Below are 22,171 nucleotides of genomic sequence, written 5' to 3'. Positions count from 1 at the left end.
CGCCTCAGATCGCGTGGGCCCGACACCCACTACTGGTCAGGGGTTCGAAGGCCGGCCCCCCGAAGGGCTCCATGGCCGCCTCAGGCTACTCGGGCTCCGCGCCCACTACTGATCAGAGGTTCGAAGGCTGGCCCCCGAAGGGTTCACAGTCGCCTCAGACGCCGAGCGAGGGATGACCAGGGGTACGTCCGATACATAACCGAGGCTCGGGCTGCGCTCCCGAGGTACCCTAGGACATTTCCGAGACCAGCGGGAGCGATCTTGTAACGGAATCCCATCGGAGGGAGGCATCGAGCCCTCGGACCCCGTCGCCAGGGGACCGGGTCCGGCAGATCACCCGCAGGTACTTTTGGGCGTGCCTCTGGGCCCCTAGCCGACCCCCAACGAACGGGGCACGGACGTCCACTCGGATTACCCGCTTGCAGCTCACCGGAGACACCATGTTCGGTGCCCATCGAGGGTAACATGGCGCACTCCCCCCTCCTCCTTGCGGAAAGGCGACGTAGGGGCGTATGCAAAAAGTCGAGTCTGTCCATGATCGTCCTCTCGCTCTGTGCGGAGGCTCGGGGGCTGCTCTCGCAAACCCGGCTCCGGCCGAACCGTTGACAGCGTCAACATACCAGCCCGAGAACTTGGGCCCAGACCGTGCACCCGGGCTACGGCCAGTTCGCATGAGGGAACGACCAGACCAGCCGAAGTGTTACGCAAGGCATTAAGACCTCGAAGGAGTGAAACCACTCCTCCGAGGCCTCGGGGGCTACACCCGGCGGGTGCGCTCGCGCGCACCCACCGGAATGAAATGCAACCGAGGAAGGCTGGTCCCCTTGCAAAAAAGTGCGACGAAAGCCTCCAAGCGAGTGCTAACACTCCCTTCGAGGCTCGGGGGCTACTGTCGGGGACCATAATTAGGGGTACCCTCAAGACGCCTAATTCTCAGCTGGTAACCCCCATCAGCATAAAGCTGCAGAGGCCTGATGGGTGCGATTAAGTGTAACGCCCTGAATTTGGGGGTAGAATTTTTTCTTCTTTTCCCTCACCAAATTCGGGCGTTACTCTCTTTTCTCTTTCCCCGTTTGCTCCTTCTTCCCAATTTCAAACCAGTATAGCGACGGGTATCCATGTCATGTATAAACCAAAACCTAAGTCTCATGGGTGTTGCATCATGCCGAAGCACATTTCTTTGTCTGATGTTGAATGTTCGTCTCGTTCCGTTCCGGATTTTGGTTCGCGATTTAATTCCGTTTAGTGGTCGCGCTCGTCGTGGGTTTTCGATCCGCGGAGTGGCCCGGCCCAACCTAGCCCAGCCCAGCCGGCCCGGCCCGCCCCGGCCTGCGCGCCCCTGGCGCCTAAACCCCCCCATGCGCCCCCCTCCTCTCTCTCTCTCATTTGGATCTCCCGCGCAACAACCTCTCCTCTCCCTCTTCCACCTCTCTCTCCCCGTGGTGCCCTAGGATTTGGAGACGGCGATCACCGGATTTTTGGACCCCGAGGTGAGCTTCCCTCCCCTCCCCTTCCTCTCTCTCTCTCTCTCCCTCTCCCTCCTCTTCTTCCCCCCGCGCGCGCCCTCCCCCTCCCCCGGCCGCGGCGGCGCCCCCCGCCCCTCCCCCGGCCGCGGCGGGCGCTCCCCGCCCCTGCTCGCCCGCGCGGCGGCGCCCCCCGCCCCTCCCCCGGCCGCGGCGGCGCTCCCCGCCCCTGCTCGCCCGCGCAGCGGCGCCCGCCCCTCCCCCGGCCTCGTGGCGGTGCTCCCCGCCCCCTGCCCGGCCCCGCGTGGCGGCGCCCGCCCTCCCCTGGCCCGCGGCGGCGCTCGCCCGCCCCTGCTCGCCCGCGGCGGCGCCCGCTCGCCCCTGCCCGCCCGGCGGCGCTCCCCGCCCCTCCCCCGCGCGCGGTGGCGATCCCGCCACCCAGCTCGGCCGCCATGGCCGGCTCGGCCGCCCCCGCGCCCTGCCCCGTGCCCGCCCGGCTCGGCCGCCCCCATGCCCGCCCGGCTCGGCCGCCCCTGTGGCCGCCCGGCCTCGGCCGCCCCTGGCCGGTTCAACCGCCCCCCTGGCCGGTTCAACCGCCCCGGCCCCGGCCCGGTCGCCCGTTCCCCCGTCCCGGCCTCGCCCGACCGTATCTTCGCTCGCCCGCGCTCGCGGTGATTATTCGTTAATTAGCGTGTTGCGTCGCGCGCTTCGCCGCGCGACGGATTTGTCTAAATTCAGATTCTATCTTGTGTTGCGTCGTGCGCTTCGTCGCGCGACGATCCATTTTTGTTTCAGGTTGTTTAAGGTGTAACGCTGCGTGTGTATTCACGCGACGTTCCACTTTGGACTCAGTTTAGTCGACATATGCCGTCGTGCGCTTCGTCGCGCGACGCTTAACGTCTCCTCTTAACTAAGGCAAAGTGTCTCGTTGCGTGCTCGGTCGCACGACGAGTCGTTAGTTTCTTAATTTGTTTTAGAGAGCTTTGTCGCGCGTCTCGCCGCGCGACCATCCTTTTATGTATCTCCACCTGCTTATAATAATTAGACATGAAACATGACTTTACTTTACGCTAAACATAGTGTCTACATTAAATTTCCGTCCATTAAGCGAGTGGTTAATTTATAATCATGTAACGTGATCGTTCTCGACTGTCTTTTTCCCTTTCTCTCTTAACCGTACTCGCGAGCCTGCGTAGAACGTCTGTTTACTTATTGCATTCTATTGTATGGTGTACTGTTCTTTGGTATTAAATATGTGGATGTGTGTATGTTTGCGCTCGCATAGAGAACGATCCGGTTGAAGAGCCCGAGGAACCCGCAGGAGAAGCCCCTGAGCAGCAGTCGGTTGGTGGAGGCAAGTGTCCCTTGACCTATCTATGTCCTATTCATTATTTAATTCACCTCCCGCTTTACACATTTATGCCTAAGGATTGACTAGCTTTTGTTATCCATGTCCTTGTTTACCTATCTGGGTTGGATTATTACTGTTTAGCTTTATGCTATTGCTTAACTCTAATCAATGAACATGATGAGAATATCTATGATACGCTGTTTTCCCTTCTCTTATTATGATGTTGTACTTGTGGTCACCAAGGGGGCTCGAGCGGTTTCTCGAGTGCCTCTCCGTAAGGACCTGTTCTATGGATGACCGCCCGGGAAAACAGTGCAACCATGAGGGTGGAATGGGATGCCCTTAGCTGAATAATTAGAGGATCCGGGGTGTGGTTCACTTAGCCGTCGTGCCGTCAATGGGGCTCGGTGTATGCGGCTCGCTCTGCCAAGGTTGATTTGTCCCTTGGGGAGGAGTGCGGTACATTTAGGAAACCTAACGGGTGGCTACAGCCCCGGGGAATCTTTGTAAAGGCTACGTAGTGATGCCCTGCTGGGTCACCTTGGTAGTGATCAATGGAGAGTCATGATCTCCGGGCAGAATGGGAATCACGGCTTGTGGGTAAAGTGCACAACCTCTGCAGAGTGTTTGAAAACTGATATATCAGCCGTGCTCGCGGTTATGAGCGGCCAAGGGAGCTCCAGTGATTAGTGGTACTTGATCAGAGATACTTTGGTACAGGTGGTTATGAGATTGATGGTTTTGGTTATGACTATGGTGCTGGTAAGTGGTACTCTTTCCGTTTGGAAAGGAGTACGTTTGGGTTAATAACTTGGGTTAATGCTAAAACTTGGCTTCCTACTAGTAAGTAATAATCTGACCAACTAAAAGCAACTGCTTGACTTATCCCCATATAAAGCTAGTCCACTACAGCCAAACAGGATACTTGCTGAGTATGTTGATGTGTACTCACCCTTGCTCTACACACCAAACCCCCCCCCCCATCCCCAGGTTGTCAGCATTGCAACCACTGCTCAGGCGAAGATGAAGCTGTGGAAGGAGACTTCCAGGAGTTCCAAGATTACGACGAGTTCTAGGTGTGGGTTAGCGGCAACCCCCAGGCGGCTGCCTGTGAAGGCCGCAGTTATCTACGTTTCTTTTCCGCACTTTGATTTATTGTAAGAATTATATGGACGTCTCAGACGTATGATGTAATCGACTTTTTCCCTTATTAATACTATTTTGAGCACTGTGTGATGATGTCCATATTATGTAACTGCTGTGTACGTGAATAACTGATCCTGGCACGTACATGGTTCGCATTCGGTTTGCCTTCTAAAACCGGGTGTGACATAAGTGGTATCAAAGCCGTGCTGACTGTTGGACCGCTAACCTAGAGTAGAATGGTCGTTCTAAGGACTATAGACCTCTGTCTCTGCCTTGACTTTGATATCCCTTCAAAAACCTATGTTCTACTATATATTATACCTTGCTGAAAATCATGTTTTACTCTAATCCTTCATTCACTTATGATTCATTATTTGCTGGTCATATTGATTATGTTCTCACCCTTTTGCTTGCGATGTCTTTATAGATGGCTCGACTTAGACACACTGCACGTAAGTCAGTCATCCCCTTCTTACCCTCCCGCCTTGCTGAGCGTCCGCTTCGCCGTCCCGTGGCCGGACAGTCCAGCCACTTGGAGAGACTACACCACCGCCTGCGTGAGGAGCAGGAACGTCGACGACAGGAGCAGCAGAGCTCTTCCTTCTCGCTCCAACAGGAGATAGAGTCTGTGAGGAGCTGCTCCCCTGTGCTTCCTTTGGAGGCGCCCCCTGCACCACCACTGGGCGCCCCAGCTTCTGGAGTAGCTGCTGGAGGAGACCCAGACGACGGAGATGGCGACGACAGCTCGAGCCACGACACCGACTTCTCTGCTAACCTTGAGCCGGAAGGATGGGTTGCTCGACCCATCACTCGCGACGCTGCTCGCGGGTGTCACTTCCATGATGCGCTCGACACCCTGCTACGTCGGGCATTTAACCGGCATACTTGGTCAGTCGAGTATCGCTGTGTGGTCTACCAGCACAGTCGCGGGGTCTACCCGGACCGCTGGGAGGCAACTTGCTTGGTGCGCTGCCCGGAGAACAGTCTCCAGGGTGCAGAGGCCTGCTCAGAGCACTATTCTATCTCTGAACGGGACTCAGCTGAGGCAGCCATGCAAGATGCTGCACGGCGTGCGCTTTCGCACTACTGCTCGGTTTTCGGTGGGGCAGCTGACGGTCTTGACCTGAAGTATTACCCCCGCCGTCCATCTGGCAGCACAGGAGGCGTGATTGTCTCACCTGTCGGTGAGGGCAATCCTAGGTTGAGCAGCACAGTCAACCTAGCCGCCGTGCTAAACACGGAGCTGGACCATGCATTAGACGAGCTGAGTAGGGCTCGTGCTGAGATCGCCCTGCTGCGGGCTGAGCGCGCGGAACGTCGTCATCTGGATGGTGGTTCCCCCGCTCCCGTCGGGACTCAGCACCCGTACCGCTCACCTCAGCGTGGACACCAGTCTTATGGCAATCCCGACTGCAAGACCAAGATAACTCTAGAACCATAGATCGTTAGAGTTGGATCTTGTAATTAATACGAAATGCATACATAGAAGCTTCAGTTTTAGCTTTAGTTTCGGTCTTAGTTAATCTTAGTTAGACAGGGTAGTTTGCTATATCCTGTGCATCTATGTTTGTCATGATGAACTATGTTTGGTTTGGATCTTTGTAATGATTGTCACCAGAGTGTGGGTATCCCCTGCATTTTGGTTTATCTATTATGTTAATGGAGTTAGTTATATAGTTGGGAAACCCCTTTTATTCCACTTTCCTTTCTATCTGAGAAGCTGTGTGGTCTGTGTTGGAGATCAGTGAAGATGCTCATCTGTTCAGTGCTGTTGAAGAATTCTATACTCTTTTCTTATGCTGCAAGATTTGCCAGATCAGCTCTGATGTGTGGTTGCATTCTGCAGATGTCAGAGAACAGGCGCAGAGGAGGAAGGCGTGCTCAGCAGGAGCGAGCCGCTCAACAGGAGGAGGTGCCCCAACAGCAGCACCTGCCGCCCCCGCCCCCGATGTCCATCGAGCAGATGTTTCTGATGCAAACTCAGGCAGTTCAAGCCATCGGTCAGACTTTGGCCGCCATTCAGCAGCAGCAGCAGCAACAGCAGCAGGCCCCACCTCAGCCTCAGATGCCTCAGATGCCCAGAGACAAGCGTGCTGAATTCATGAGAGGTCATCCACCAACGTTCGCTCATTCTTCTGACCCTATGGATGCTGAAGATTGGCTGCGCACTGTGGAGCGGGAGTTGCATACCGCTCAGTGCGATGACAGGGAGAAGGTTCTGTATGGTCCCCGTCTGTTGAGAGGAGCAGCCCAATCATGGTGGGAGTCTTACCTCGCCACCCATGCCCATCCTGACGCCATCACTTGGGAAGAGTTCAGAGGTAGCTTTCGTCAGTACCATGTTCCTGCAGGTCTGATTACAGTGAAGAAGGAGGAGTTCCTGGCCCTCAAGCAAGGGCCATTGTCTGTCAGTGAGTACCGAGACAGGTTTCTGCAGTTGTCTCGCTATGCTCCTGAAGATGTCAACACCGACGCCAAGCGACAGTACCGTTTCCTGAGAGGCTTGGTTGACCCTCTACAGTACCAACTGATGAATCACACCTTCCCGACATTTCAGCACCTGATTGACAGAGCAATCATGACAGAGAGGAAGCGTAAGGAGATGGAAGATCGTAAACGCAAGATCAGTGGACCCCAGCCTGGAAGCAGCAATCGTCCTCGTTTCTCAAGCAATCAACCTCAGCAGTTCAGGCAGAACCAGCGTCCACCTCAGCAGCATCAGCATTTCCAAAGGCAGTATCCTCAACATCAGTACCAGAACCGTCAGAGAAATCAGTCAGGAGGTCAGTTTCCGAGGCAGAATCAGCAGGCACCTCGTCTTCCTGCCCCAGCAAACCAGCAGAACAGTCAGGCAGCACCAGCTCAGGTTGGAAACAGAGCATGTTTCCACTGTGGAGAGCAAGGCCACTGGGTGATGCAATGTCCGAAGAAGGCAGCCCAGCAGCAGTCAGGCCCCAATGCCCTAGCGAAGCAGAATGTGCCTCAGCCTGGAGCAGGCAATCGCTCTCAGCCGCGCTATAATCATGGAAGGCTGAACCACTTGGAGGCTGAAGCAGTTCAGGAGACCCCCGGCATGATAGTAGGTATGTTCCCAGTCGACTCCCATATTGCAGAAGTATTATTTGATACTGGAGCAACACATTCTTTCATTACTGCATCATGGGTAGAAGCACATAATCTTCCAATTACTACCATGTCAACCCCCATTCAAATTGACTCAGCCGGTGGTAGAATTCGAGCCGATAGCATTTGTTTGAATATAAGTGTGGAAATAAGGGGGATAGCGTTTCCCGCCAACCTTATAGTAATGGGTACTCAGGGAATAGATGTCATCCTAGGGATGAATTGGCTAGATAAGTATCAGGCAGTTATCAGTTGTGATAAAAGGACAATCAAGTTGGTGTCCCCACTAGGAGAGGAAGTGGTGACCGAGTTAGTCCCGCCTGAGCCAAAGAAAAGAAGTTGTTATCAGATAGCTGTAGATAGCAGTGGAGCAGACCCAATTGAGAGCATCAAGGTTGTGTCCGAGTTCCCGGATGTGTTTCCAAAGGACTTACCGGGTATGCCACCAGAGCGGAAAGTTGAGTTTGCTATAGAGCTTCTTCCTGGAACCGCCCCTATCTTTAAGAGAGCTTACAGAATATCTGGACCAGAGTTGGTTGAGCTTAAGAAGCAAATTGATGAGCTGTCAGAGAAAGGTTACATTCGGCCAAGCACCTCGCCTTGGGCCGCCCCTGTCCTATTTGTGGAGAAGAAAGATGGCACCAAGAGGATGTGTATCGATTACCGAGCTTTGAATGAGGTCACGATCAAGAACAAGTATCCCTTGCCCAGAATTGAAGATCTGTTCGACCAGTTGAGAGGAGCCAGTGTGTTCTCCAAGATTGATCTGAGGTCAGGTTATCATCAGCTCAGAATCCGACCTTCGGACATTCCGAAGACGGTCTTCATTTCCAAGTATGGTTTGTATGAGTTCACAGTGATGTCTTTTGGTTTGACCAATGCGCCAGCATTCTTCATGAACTTGATGAACAGTGTATTCATGGATTACCTTGATAAGTTTGTGGTGGTATTCATTGATGACATTCTGGTTTATTCTCAAAGCGAAGAAGAGCATGCAGATCATTTGAGGATGGTGTTGCAGAGATTGCGAGAGCACCAGTTGTATGCAAAGTTGAGCAAGTGTGAGTTCTGGATCAGTGAAGTCCTGTTCTTGGGTCACATAATCAACAAAGAAGGATTGGCTGTGGATCCGAAGAAAGTGGCAGACATTTTGAACTGGAAAGCGCCAACAGATGCCCGAGGAATCAAGAGTTTCATTGGAATGGCCGGATATTATCGGCGATTCATTGAAGGGTTTTCGAAGATTGCGAAACCAATGACAGCGTTGCTAGGCAACAAAGTTGAGTTCAATTGGACCCAGAAATGCCAAGAGGCCTTTGAAGCGCTGAAAGAGAAGTTGACTACAGCACCTGTCCTAGTCTTGCCTGATGTGCACAAGCCCTTTTTGGTGTATTGCGATGCTTGTTACACAGGTTTGGGATGCGTATTGATGCAAGAGGGAAGAGTTGTGGCTTACTCGTCCCGACAGTTGAAGGTTCATGAGAAAAATTACCCAATCCATGATCTAGAGTTGGCAGCAGTGGTTCACGCACTGAAGTCATGGAGGCACTATCTGTATGGACAGAAATGCGATGTTTACACAGATCACAAGAGCCTGAAGTACATATTCACTCAGTCAGAGTTGAACATGAGGCAACGAAGATGGTTAGAGTTGATCAAAGATTATGAGTTGGAGATTCATTACCATCCAGGCAAAGCAAACGTAGTGGCAGATGCTTTGAGCAGAAAGAGTCAAGTCAATCTGATGGTCGCTCGTCCGATGCCTTATGAGTTGGCCAAGGAGTTTGACAGGTTGAGTCTCGGATTTCTGAACAATTCGCGAGGAGTTACAGTTGAGTTGGAACCTACCTTGGAGCGCGAAATCAAAGAAGCGCAGAAGAATGATGAGAAAATCAGTGAGATCCGGCGACTGATTCTAGAAGGCAAAGGCAAAGATTTTCGAGAAGATGCAGAAGGCGTGATATGGTTCAAAGACCGCTTGTGTGTTCCCAATGTCCAGTCCATTCGGGAGTTGATTCTCAAGGAAGCTCATGAGATAGCTTATTTGATTCACCTTGGCAGTGAGAAGATGTATCAGGATCTGAAGAAGAAATTCTGGTGGTACGGAATGAAGAGGGAAATCGCAGAGCATGTGGCTATGTGCGATAGTTGCCGAAGAATTAAGGCAGAGCACCAGAGACCTGCTGGATTGTTGCAACCGTTGCAGATCCCTCAGTGGAAATGGGATGAAATTGGTATGGATTTCATAGTCGGATTGCCTCGCACTCGAGCCGGCTACGATTCCATTTGGGTAGTAGTGGACCGTCTGACCAAGTCAGCCCACTTCATACCTGTCAAGACCAACTACAGCAGTGCAGTATTGGCAGAATTGTATATGTCTCGGATCGTTTGTCTTCATGGTGTGCCAAAGAAGATAGTGTCAGACAGAGGAACGCAGTTCACCTCTCATTTCTGGCAGCAGTTGCATGAAGCTTTGGGCACGCATCTGAATTTCAGTTCAGCTTATCATCCGCAGACAGATGGCCAGACCGAAAGGACCAATCAAATTCTTGAAGACATGTTGAGAGCCTGTGCGTTGCAAGATCAGTCCGGATGGGATAAGAGATTGCCTTATGCAGAGTTTTCCTATAACAACAGTTACCAGGCCAGTTTGAGGATGTCACCATTTCAGGCGCTCTATGGAAGGAGTTGCAGAACTCCGTTGCAATGGGATCAGCCTGGAGAAAAGCAAGTGTTTGGGCCAGACATTTTGCTTGAAGCCGAAGAGAACATCAAGATGGTTCGAGAGAATCTGAAGATAGCGCAATCGAGGCAGCGAAGCTATGCAGACACAAGAAGAAGAGAGCTGAGTTTCGAAGTCGGAGACTTTGTCTATCTGAAAGTGTCACCGATCAGAGGAGTCAGAAGATTCGGAGTGAAAGGCAAGCTAGCACCCCGCTACATTGGTCTGTATCAGATTCTTGCAAGACGTGGAGAAGTGGCCTATCAGCTCAGTTTGCCAGAGAATTTGTCAGCTGTGCATGATGTCTTTCATGTGTCTCAGTTGAAGAAGTGCTTGCGTGTGCCGGAAGAGCAGTTGTCAATGGAAGGTCTTGAAGTCCAGGAGGACTTGACCTACGTTGAGAAGCCAGTGCAAATCCTTGAGGTTGCAGACAGAGTCACCCGAAGGAAGACCATCAGAATGTGCAAAGTCAGATGGGATCATCACTCTGAGGAAGAAGCAACCTGGGAGCGTGAAGATGATCTGATGGCTAAATACCCTGAGCTCTTTGCTAGCCAACCCTGAATCTCGAGGGCGAGATTCTTTTAAGGGGGATAGGTTTGTAACGCCCTGAATTTGGGGGTAGAATTTTTTCTTCTTTTCCCTCACCAAATTCGGGCGTTACTCTCTTTTCTCTTTCCCCGTTTGCTCCTTCTTCCCAATTTCAAACCAGTATAGCGACGGGTATCCGTGTCATGTATAAACCAAAACCTAAGTCTCATGGGTGTTGCATCATGCCGAAGCACATTTCTTTGTCTGATGTTGAATGTTCGTCTCGTTCCGTTCCGGATTTCGGTTCGCGATTTAATTCCGTTTAGTGGTCGCGCTCGTCGTGGGTTTTCGATCCGCGGAGTGGCCCGACCCAACCTAGCCCAGCCCAGCCGGCCCGGCCCGCCCCGACCTGCGCGCCCCTGGCGCCTAAACCCCCCCATGCGCCCCCCTCCTCTCTCTCTCTCATTTGGATCTCCCGCGCAACAACCTCTCCTCTCCCTCTTCCACCTCTCTCTCCCCGTGGTGCCCTAGGATTTGGAGACGGCGATCACCGGATTTTTGGACCCCGAGGTGAGCTCCCCTCCCCTCCCCTTCCTCTCTCTCTCTCCCTCTCCCTCCTCTTCTTCCCCCCGCGTGCGCCCTCCCCCTCCCCCGGCCGCGGCGGCGCCCCCCGCCCCTCCCCCGGCCGCGACGGCGCTCCCCGCCCCTGCTCGCCCGCGCGGCGCCCCCCCCCCCCGCCCCTCCCCCGGCCGCGGCGGCGCTCCCCGCCCCTGCTCGCCCGCGCGGCGGCGCCCGCCCCTCCCCCGGCCTCGTGGCGGCGCTCCCCGCCCCCTGCCCGGCCCCGCGTGGCGGCGCCCGCCCTCCCCTGGCCCGCGGCGGCGCTCGCCCGCCCCTGCCCGCCCGCGGCGGCGCTCCCCGCCCCTCCCGCGCGCGCGGTGGCGATCCCGCCACCCAGCTCGGCCGCCCCCGCGCCCTGCCCCGTGCCCGCCCGGCTCGGCCGCCCCCATGCCCGCCCGGCTCGGCCGCCCCTGTGGCCGCCCGGCCTCGGCCGCCCCTGGCCGGTTCAACCGCCCCCCCTGGCCGGTTCAACCGCCCCGGCCCCGGCCCGGTCGCCCGTTCCCCCGTCCCGGCCTCGCCCGACCGTATCTTCGCTCGCCCGCGCTCGCGGTGATTATTCGTTAATTAGCGTGTTGCGTCGCGCTCTTCGCCGCACGACGGATTTGTCTAAATTCAGATTCTATCTTGTGTTGCGTCGTGCGCTTCGTCGCGCGACGATCCATTTTTGTTTCAGGTTGTTTAAGGTGTAACGCTGCGTGTGTATTCACGCGACGTTCTACTTTGGACTCAGTTTAGTCGACGTATGCCGTCGTGCGCTTCGTCGCGCGACGCTTAACGTCTCCTCTTAACTAAGGCAAAGTGTCTCGTTGCGTGCTCGGTCGCGCGACGAGTCGTTAGTTTCTTAATTTGTTTTAGAGAGCTTTGTCGCGCGTCTCGCCGCGCGACCATCCTTTTATGTATCTCCACCTGCTTATAATAATTAGACATGAAAGATGACTTTACTTTATGCTAAACATAGTGTCTACATTAAATTTCCGTCCATTAAGCGAGTGGTTAATTTATAATCATGTAACGTGATCGTTTCTCGACTGTCTTTTTCCCTTTCTCTCTTAACCGTACTCGCGAGCCTGCGTAGAACGTCTGTTTACTTATTGCATTCTATTGTATGGTGTACTGTTCTTTGGTATTAAATATGTGGATGTGTGTATGTTTGCGCTCGCATAGAGAACGATCCGGTTGAAGAGCCCGAGGAACCCGCAGGAGAAGCCCCTGAGCAGCAGTCGGTTGGTGGAGGCAAGTGTCCCTTGACCTATCTATGTCCTATTCATTATTTAATTCACCTCTCGCTTTACACATTTATGCCTAAGGATTGACTAGCTTTTGTTATCCATGTCCTTGTTTACCTATCTGGGTTGGATTATTACTGTTTAGCTTTATGCTATTGCTTAACTCTAATCAATGAACATGATGAGAATATCTATGATACGCTGTTTTCCCTTCTCTTATTATGATGTTGTACTTGTGGTCACCAAGGGGGCTCGAGCGGTTTCTCGAGTGCCTCTCCGTAAGGACCTGTTCTATGGATGACCGCCCGGGAAAACAGTGCAACCATGAGGGTGGAATGGGATGCCCTTAGCTGAATAATTAGAGGATCCGGGGTGTGGTTCACTTAGCCGTCGTGCCGTCAATGGGGCTCGGTGTATGCGGCTCGCTCTGCCAAGGTTGATTTGTCCCTTGGGGAGGAGTGCGGTACATTTAGGAAACCTAACGGGTGGCTACAGCCCCGGGGAATCTTTGTAAAGGCTACGTAGTGATGCCCTGCTGGGTCACCTTGGTAGTGATCAATGGAGAGTCATGATCTCCGGGCAGAATGGGAATCACGGCTTGTGGGTAAAGTGCACAACCTCTGCAGAGTGTTTGAAAACTGATATATCAGCCGTGCTCGCGGTTATGAGCGGCCAAGGGAGCTCCAGTGATTAGTGGTACTTGATCAGAGATACTTTGGTACAGGTGGTTATGAGATTGATGGTTTTGGTTATGACTATGGTGCTGGTAAGTGGTACTCTTTCCGTTTGGAAAGGAGTACGTTTGGGTTAATAACTTGGGTTAATGCTAAAACTTGGCTTCCTACTAGTAAGTAATAATCTGACCAACTAAAAGCAACTGCTTGACTTATCCCCACATAAAGCTAGTCCACTACAGCCAAACAGGATACTTGCTGAGTATGTTGATGTGTACTCACCCTTGCTCTACACACCAACCCCCCCATCCCCAGGTTGTCAGCATTGCAACCACTGCTCAGGCGAAGATGAAGCTGTGGAAGGAGACTTCCAGGAGTTCCAAGATTACGACGAGTTCTAGGTGTGGGTTAGCGGCAACCCCCAGTCGGCTGCCTGTGAAGGCCGCGGTTATCTACGTTTCTTTTCCGCACTTTGATTTATTGTAAGAATTATATGGACGTCTCAGACGTATGATGTAATCGACTTTTTCCCTTATTAATACTATTTTGAGCACTGTGTGATGATGTCCATATTATGTAACTGCTGTGTACGTGAATAACTGATCCTGGCACGTACATGGTTCGCATTCGGTTTGCCTTCTAAAACCGGGTGTGACATTAAGTCAGGGATCAGTCCATACGAGTGACTCGATCACGCTTCACCCGAGCCTAGCCTCGGACTCGGGCAGCCGACCTCGAGGGACTTCCGTCTCGCCCGAGGCCCCCCTTTTAACGGCGGACACATCTCCGGCTCGCCCGAGGCCTTGGCTTCGCTAAGAAGCAACCCTGACTAAATCGCCGCACCGACCGACCGAGTTGCAGGGGCATTTAACGCAAAGGTGGCCTGACACCTCTATCCTGACGCACGCCCCCCGGCAGAGCCGAAGTGACCGCCGTCACTCCGCTGCTCCACTGACCGGTCTGACAGAAGGACAGCGCCGCCTGCGCCACTCCGACTGCGGTGCCACTCGACAGAGTGAGTCTGACAGGCAGTCAGGCCTCGCCAGGGGCGCCATAGAGAACTCCGCTCCGCCCGACCCCAGGGCTCGGACTCGGGCTAAGACCCGGAAGACGGCGAACTCCGCTCCGCCCGACCCCAGGGCTCGGACTCGGGCTAAGACCCGGAAGACAGCGAACTCCGCTCCGCCCGACCCCAGGGCTCGGACTCGGGCTCGGACCCGGAAGACGGCGAACTCCGCTCCGCCCGACCCCAGGGCTCGGACTCGGGCTAAGACCCGGAAGACGGCGAACTCCGCTCCGCCCGACCCCAGGGCTCGGACTCGGGCTAAGACCCGGAAGACGGCGAACTCCGCTCCGCCCGACCCCAGGGCTCGGACTCGGGCTAAGACCTGGAAGACGGCGAACTCCGCTCCGCCTGACCCCAGGGCTCGGACTCGGGCTCGGCCCCGGAAGACGACGAACTCCGCCTCGCCCGACCCCAGGGCTCGGACTCCGCCCTGGCCTCTGCCGAACGACTTCCGCCTCGCCCGACCCAGGGGCTCGGACTCGGCCTCGGCAACGGAAGACAGATTCGACCCCAGCTTCGGAGGAGCCCCCACGTCGCCCGGCCTCGGGCGCGGGCCCGCCACGTCAACAGGGAGCGCCATCACCACTCTACCCCGAGCCGACTCGGGCCGCAGAGAACAAGACCGGTGTCCCATCTGGCCAGCTCCGCCAGATAGGCAATGATGGCGCCTCCCAAGCTCTATGACGGTGGCGGCTCTCAGCTCTCTTACGGAAGCAGGAGGACGTCAGCAAGGACTCGACCGCTCCGACAGCTGTCCTTCCGCCAAGCTCCGTTGCTCCTCCGACAGCCACGACATCACACCAGCAGGGTGCCAAGATCTCTCCGGCTGCCACATTGGCATGTACTTAGGGCGCTAGCTCTCCCTCCGCTAGACACGTAGAACTCTGCTACACCCCCATTGTACACCTGGATCCTCTCCTTACGACTATAAAAGGAAGGACCAGGGCCTTCTTAGAAAGGGTTGGCCGCGCGGGACCGAGGACGGGACAAGCGCTCTCTTGGGGCCGCTCGCTTCCCTCACCCGCGTGGACGCTTGTAACCCCCCTACTGCAAGCGCACCCGACCTGGGCGCGGGACGAACACGAAGGCCGCGGGACTTCCACCTCTCTCACACCCGTCTCCGGCCACCTCGCCTCTCCCCCCTTCGCGCTCGCCCACGCGCTCGACCCATCTGGGCTGGGGCACGCAGCACACTCACTCGTCGGCTTAGGGACCCCCCGGTCTCGAAACGCCGACACCTTGCTTCGGGATCTGGTATCCAAAGGGGTCTAACTTTGACTTGATTGGGTATTCAGATTCTGACTATGCTGGATGTAGGGTCGATAGGAAGAGTACATCGGGGACGTGCCAATTCTTAGGAAGGTCCCTGGTGTCGTGGAACTCTAAGAAACAAACTTCCGTTGCCCTATCCACCGCTGAGGCCGAGTACGTTGCCGCAGGACAGTGTTGCGCGCAACTACTTTGGATGAGGCAAACCCTCCGGGACTTTGGCTACAATCTGAGCAAAGTCCCACTCCTATGTGACAATGAGAGTGCTATCCGAATAGCGGAAAATCCTGTTGAGCACAGCCGCACAAAGCACATTGACATCCGACATCACTTTTTGAGAGACCACCAGCAAAAGGGAGATATCGAAGTGTTTCATGTTAGCTCCGAGAACCAGCTAGCCGATATCTTCACTAAGCCTTTAGATGAAAAGACCTTTTGCAGGTTGCGTAGTGAGCTAAATGTCTTAGATTCACGGAACTTGGATTGAATTGTAGCATACATGTATTTATGCCTTTGATCATGTTCCTTATGCATTTTGTTGCTTACTATGGTGCTCAAGTTGTACAATCACTCCCCGGACCTCACAAGTCCTTGTGCAAGTGATGCACATATTTAGGGGGAGTTGTGCTACAACTTGACCCTTTGAGACTAACAGTTTGCTTGATTTAGTCTCAAAGGAGGTTTGAAAGGTAAAAGGTGGACTTGGACCATGAGAGACTTCCACTGCACTCCGATGAGAGGGTAACTTAATCCAAGTTCATCTCATGTACTCTTATTGCCTTTGTGTTCTTATTTGGAGATTCTAGTAAGGCAATGAGGTTTAAGGGCCAAGATTGATCCCGTTTTGGTGCTTGATGCCAAAGGGGGAGAAAATAAAGGCCAAAGCGATAAATGGATCAGCTACCACTTGAGAGATTTTGAAAAGATTTTGAAAATAGTAGAATAGAGCTTTTGGTAGTAGAATAGAGCTTTTGGTTTGTCAAAACTCTTTTAGTGTCTCTCTTGTCAAAAGTTGGTTTCTTGTGGGGAGAAGTGTTGATTATGGGAAAAAGGGGGAGTTTTTTTTAAATCCTTGATCAAATTTCTTTGGAAAACCTCTCTTTATGTCTCTACAAGTGGATTTGACTTAGAGATAGGAATTTGAGTTTGATTTGCAAAAACAAACCAAGTGGTGGCATAGAGTGATCCATATATGTCAAATTTGAATCAACAATATTGAGTTCTTAGTGAATTGATTTTGTACTTGTTCTACTTGCTTTATGTTGTGTTGGCATAAATCACCAAAAAGGGGGAGATTGAAAGGGAAATGTGCCCTTGGGCCATTTCTAAGTATTTTGGTGATTTAGTATCCAACACAAGTGCCTAAGTGTAAAATGGTGGACAAAGTACAAATCAAGGATAAAGGTATGTTTCTCAGACTTAGTACATTGTTTTAGTGACTAATGTATTGTGTCTAAGTGCTGGAAACAGGAAAAATCGAATTGGAAATGAGATGGCTTTGTTCAGCCAAAGTCTGCTCAGTCTGGGAGCACCGGACTGTCCGGTGGTGCACCGGACAGTGTCCGGTGCGCCAGGCTGGCTCTGGCGAACAGGCCTCTCTCGGGAATTCACCGGCGACATACAGCTATAATTCACCAGACTGTCCGGTGTGCACCGGACTGTCCGGTGAGCCAACGGTCGGCCGGGCCAACGGTCGGCCGCGCAATCTGCGCGGGACACGTGGCCGAGCCAACGGCTAGAAGAAGGCACCGGACTGTCCGGTGCGCCAACGGCTCTCTGGCCACCAACGGTCGACTGCGCCATTTATGGAAAGGAATCGGGCACCGGACAGTGTCCGGTGTGCACCGGACTGTCCGGTGCGCCAGTCGACAGAAGGCAAGATCAGCCTTCCTAGATTGCTCTCAACGGCTCCTAGCTGCCTTGGGGCTATAAAAGGGACCCCTAGGCGCATGGAGGAGTACACCAAGCATTCCTACAACATTCCTAAGCACCAAGACATCGATTCCGCACCTTTGATTCTTTGCGATAGCAATTAGAGCTCTAGTTGAGTGGTGAACTCATTGAGTTGTGTTGTGAGCTCTCATTGCAACTTGTGTGCGTGGTGTTGCTGTGATTTCTTGTCTTGAGTGCGTTGCTAATCCCTCCCTTGCTCTGTGCTTCTTTGTGAATATCAAGTGTAAGGGCGAGAGGCTCCAAGTTGTGGAGATTCCTCGCAAACGGGATTGAGTAAAGCAAACAAAACACCATGGTATTCAAGTGGGTCTTTGGACCGCTTGAGAGGGGTTGATTGCAACCCTCGTCCGTTGGGACGCCACAACGTGGAGTAGGCAAGTGTTGGTCTTGGCCGAACCACGGGATAACCACGTGCCATCTCTGTGATTGATTTCTTGTGGTTATTGTGTTTTGTTGAGATTCCTCTCTAGCCACTTGGCATTTACCGTGCTAACAATTAACCAAGTTTTTGTGGCTTAAGTTTTTCAAGTTTTACAGGATCACCTATTCACCCCCCTCTAGGTGCTCTCAAGTTGGCTAGTGGGTGGGAGCCTAGGCATTCTGCTCAAGTCATCCAAGGTTCGATCCCTGAGCCTGGTTGCAATTTTTTTTGCTGCGGACGGACAAATAACGGATGGGGAAGGGCAGAACGGGGTGGCAGCCTACCCCTTACATTCTTCATAGTAGTAGAGATATAAAGCACTGAATATTCATAAATGCGTTTTGAACAATAAATCTCTACAAGTTGGTGTTTCCAAACTCCCAAGTCTAGAAAGTTGCTAAAATGATATTACATCAGTAACGTACCAGATGATTCAATACACCTTGATCGGACTATCTTTCACATGCTTCATTACCCTGCAAGAAACCATTCCAGAACAAGGCTTATCAGGCACGCAAATCCACTTACCAAGCCGTCACTATATTGTACAATTACAGCATTCCAGTTTCCACTGGTCAGAGATCCCAGCTGCCATAATTCCACATCATTATATTGCAGAAACCATCCTGTTTGCTAATTACTTTGCTCTGCTGGGCACAACTTCAGCTACATATGCTAGGCATTACCAGACAGTACGACAAATTGATCGTATACTCTAGAAAGCTCTAATTTTGATTTCGGATTCTTTGTGCACATCCAAGATTGCATAGCATCTTTGCGTCACTTCTGCATTATTTCATTGAATAGGAGCTTGAAGTTTGCACGACTCTCCACCTCCTCCCCCAATTCACCCCGCACAAAGTTATTTACACCAGCATGGAGCACCCAGAGAATAGAAACTCCAGTCATAATACCTCCGCCAACAAAGACAAAGAAACAAGAAAGAATAATAGCGACTTATCGGCGCTCGTGCCCCGTCGCCTTGGGCCTGGCGGCGGTCTTGCTCCCGGTGGATGGCATCGATTGTGGCGAGCAGCTTCTTGCCGCGGTCAGGGAGGCATTCGGACATGCCTCCGGTGAGCATGACCTAGATGCGCTGCGCCTTCTCCCGCAGCGGCTCATCCGAGAGCTGCTGCGACATAACCTCGGCATCATCCCTCCCCGCCACCTCCTTTTCTTTGTCACCTGACCCCGCCTCGTCGCAGTGGAGCTTCTCTGGCAAGGCCGCAACCATCGGCATTCACCCGCCGCGCGGGGGCGGGGGCGGAGGCGAAGAGACGAAAGGGGCAAGACCGCAAGAGTCCTTTGGCGGGGGTAGTTAGCCGTGCGCGCGCAAGGAGCGGCATGACGGTGGGTTGTGCGAGCGACAACCGCGCGCGTAGGGAGCGGCAATAGCGGCGGGAGGTCGGGCGGGCGCGACGTGCGCAACGTGCGCGACCCGCAGGAGGTGGGCGGGGAATCGCGGCTGGGTGGGGGCGGGCGTGCGCGGTCCGCGGGAGGTAGCGATAGGGATCCGCGGCGGCGGTTGTTTGCCGGGAGGCCGGGCGGCGCGACGTGCGCGAGGCGGCTGGAACCTCGGCGGGGCAGTTAGCCGTGCGCGCGCAGGATTCGCGGGAGGCAGGGGCGAGCGAGGACAGTCTACACATGGCTCTTAATATTTGTAGAGAAAAGAGGACAAGGAGGAGGAGGCAATACTAGAAATGTGGAAAGAAGGCGTGAAAGAACGGTCGTTGCTTGGTAAGTCATGCGAAAAAAAGAGAAGCGCAAAAGGAAGAGAAAGTGAACCAGTTCTTCCGCTGGGTTAGATTTGTGGTGACCATCGGGAGAGTGAGCGGGGATAAAGAAAGAAAAAATTCACCGACGCCGCTGGCTTAGGCCATATTTGGTTTGTTTAGTCTAGGGACTAAAAATTAGTCCCTAACATGTTTGATTTAGGGACTAAAAGTAGTAATAATATACTAAATGACTAATAACAAGACTAAAATGACATTTAACATTCTACTGATATCAGTACAATTGAACTAAATGAGGGGTAATGTGGAATTAATATGGTTTAGTCCCTTTTAGCACATATGTGAAGACTAAAAACTAAATTATTTTAGTCTATATTTTAGTTTTAGTGTTTGGCAAAATAGGAACTAAATGAGACTAAAAACTAGAGACTAATCTTTAGTCCCTCTAACCAAACACCCCCTAGCCTCCTTTGTCTAACTACGCGGGCGCGGGCGCCAAAGAGAGGTGAACGGGCAATCTCACTCACTCTCCTTCGTAGTTGAAATTGAACTCGCTGGCCGCCTGTGTATAGTCCAGTACTTCCAGCTAGAATCTGAAAGAAACTCGTCACCAGCTCGATCTCGTCCTTCCTCCCTTCGCTCGACTCCTCTGCTTCTCCCCCATCCGGTACGTGCGGTGCGGGGAGGCTAGCCGGGCGGCCGGAGCTCCAACCGCAATCGGTCTCTTGCTCTGCTGCTGCGATGGAGGCGTCGTCGTTGGCGCTCGTGGCCGCCGTGCTCCTCCTGTCCTCCACGCTTGCCGCGTCAGGTATTCCTTCTCCAGTCTCTCTCTATCTTCTTGATTTCCCTCTTCAAAGCTTTTTCCCCTCTTTTAGTGTACCAATATATGATACGATACGTCATACGTTCGTCGGCAGATTTCTGCGTGTGCAGTTCGGACCAGCCGACGGCGGTGCTGCAGAAGGCGATCGACTTCGCGTGCGGTCCGCAGGGGGGCGCCGACTGCACGGCCATCCTGCAGGGCGGCGGGTGCTACAGCCCCAACACCGTCGCCGCGCACTGCTCCTGGGCCGCCAACAGCTACTACCAGAACAACAAGGCCAGGGGCGCCACCTGCGATTTCGGCGGCGCCGCCGCCGTCTCCACCACAGACCCCAGTACGCCGCCTCTCTCTCTCTCTCTCGCCTGCCTTCCTTCTCCTGCTTTGCTTCGCAGTCTCCCTGTTGCTTCCTTCTGTTCTGTTCGACAACAACTCCACATGTATGATGCATCTTTAAAAATTCTTGTCCATGGCCAATGATACATTGCTTGCTGCAGGTTTCTCCGGGTGCACTTTCGCTTCCAGTGCCACCAGGTACACTACGCTCCCTACTTCACCACACGTTCACCGTTTCACCCCCAGAGCCAGAAGCTTCCTTTTCCCAGATATAAGCAAAATGCGCTTTGCTTGTATGTTTGTTTTGTCTGTTTGTTTGTCGCAAGACGCAACTCGAAACCAATGTCTGCCGCCGGTGAGCCAGTGGTCACAGTCTCTGTCCCTCCCAACCGATTTGTTTTAGATGGAGCACTGCACACACGATCTGCTCAGGCTTTTGTTTTAGATGGAGCCAGTGGTCAGCTAGACACAACATTTTCCCTGTTTGTCTCAAGCGCACATGCTTTGGCCTTTCTAGTGGCTCGCACATCTGATCTGATCTGTTCTGTTCTGTCATGCACGCGCATGCACAATGCACTAGCTACGGCCTACAGGTGCAGTGCTCATACGTCCATGGCAACAGACTGGACGGAATAAAACGTCTGTTACTGACGTGCCGATGATGATTGCATTGCAGCGCTGGCGCTGGGACCGGGACGGCGGGTACCACCACCGGCACCACGACCGCGGGCGGTGCGACGACGGGCACCCTGAGCCCTGGCGTGGGCATCGGCGGCCTCAACGGCACGGGGATGGGCGGCAGCACCGGCCTGGGACCGGCGGACAACACCCTGGACGCCGCCGCGCCCGGCCTGCTCCCCGGCGCCGCATCCCTCGCCGCCGCCGCCGCCGCCCTCTCCTTGCTCGCCCTGCTGCAGCATTGATTACGTGGGCTAGCTGCTTGCTCTGTGGTCCGTGAAAAAGAAAGGGGGCACGGGGGATTGTACTGGAGAATGTGAATTGGTTCGGTTGGTTGGAGGACGGATCCGATTTCACTTCACCCATCTTTGTTAGTAGTGGCAGGCGGTGGTTGGGGGCGGTGTATTCTTTCTTTCTTTTCCTTATGCCTTTTTGATGTATGGTTTATTTAGCGGTAGGATGCCAGTCTCTTTCCTACAAGGACCATTGTCTCTCCTCTCTCTCTCTTTCTTTTTAAATTTTGTTTATTTATAAAAGTTGTACTTGCTATCCTCTTTTCTTAACCTCTCTGTTTTTATTAGACCAGTTTCAATAAAAATTCTTAAGAAGTATTGTTTTTATTTAATGCAGTAACACGTGTGGCAGGTTGATTATGAAGAGTGGGATATAGAGAGTTTCACCTAGATTACCATATAACACGTTCTAACGCTACAATTCTGATAAGAGGAAAGAAGAGGTCGGCGACACGAGTGAGCGGGAGGGTGCGACGCGGGGTCATGGGTGGGAGGCTGGGGTGACGGGGTTAGGGTAGGGGGAGGGATAAGAAATTATCTAAATAATATTGTCCATTAAATTTGAAAGAGTAAGAGAGTGAGAGAGTTATCTAGCGATTTGAACTGTTAGTTTGATGGTGTGTTAAGTATGGGTGTAATTTGTTTGGCGGATTTAATGAATATTATGTATGCTAAGGTGATTTGGTTGGTTAGGTTTTGCAAAATTTAAAGTGATATATTATATAGTGGTATAGACGTATAGATAATA

At 53.2% G+C, this 22,171-nt stretch overlaps 1 protein-coding gene across 1 annotated transcript; it reads left to right on the top strand.

Moving 5' to 3' along the window:
* Positions 1 to 19,821: 19,821 nt before the first annotated feature.
* LOC100280834 (glucan endo-1,3-beta-glucosidase 4) lies at positions 19,822 to 21,722 on the top strand. The gene is made up of 4 exons (NM_001153754.1): positions 19,822 to 20,104; positions 20,214 to 20,453; positions 20,614 to 20,650; positions 21,129 to 21,722. Exons 1-4 carry the CDS (start codon positions 20,038 to 20,040, stop codon positions 21,373 to 21,375), a joined length of 591 nt encoding a protein of 196 aa, NP_001147226.1. The 5' UTR covers positions 19,822 to 20,037; the 3' UTR covers positions 21,376 to 21,722.
* Positions 21,723 to 22,171: the final 449 nt, after the last annotated feature.

Source organism: Zea mays, chromosome 9 (assembly GCF_902167145.1).
Source record: "Zea mays cultivar B73 chromosome 9, Zm-B73-REFERENCE-NAM-5.0, whole genome shotgun sequence".
NCBI classification, from domain to species: domain Eukaryota; kingdom Viridiplantae; phylum Streptophyta; class Magnoliopsida; order Poales; family Poaceae; genus Zea; species Zea mays.
The sequence above is the reverse complement of the archived record's forward strand: the minus strand, read 5'-3'. Positions and strand labels throughout refer to the sequence as shown.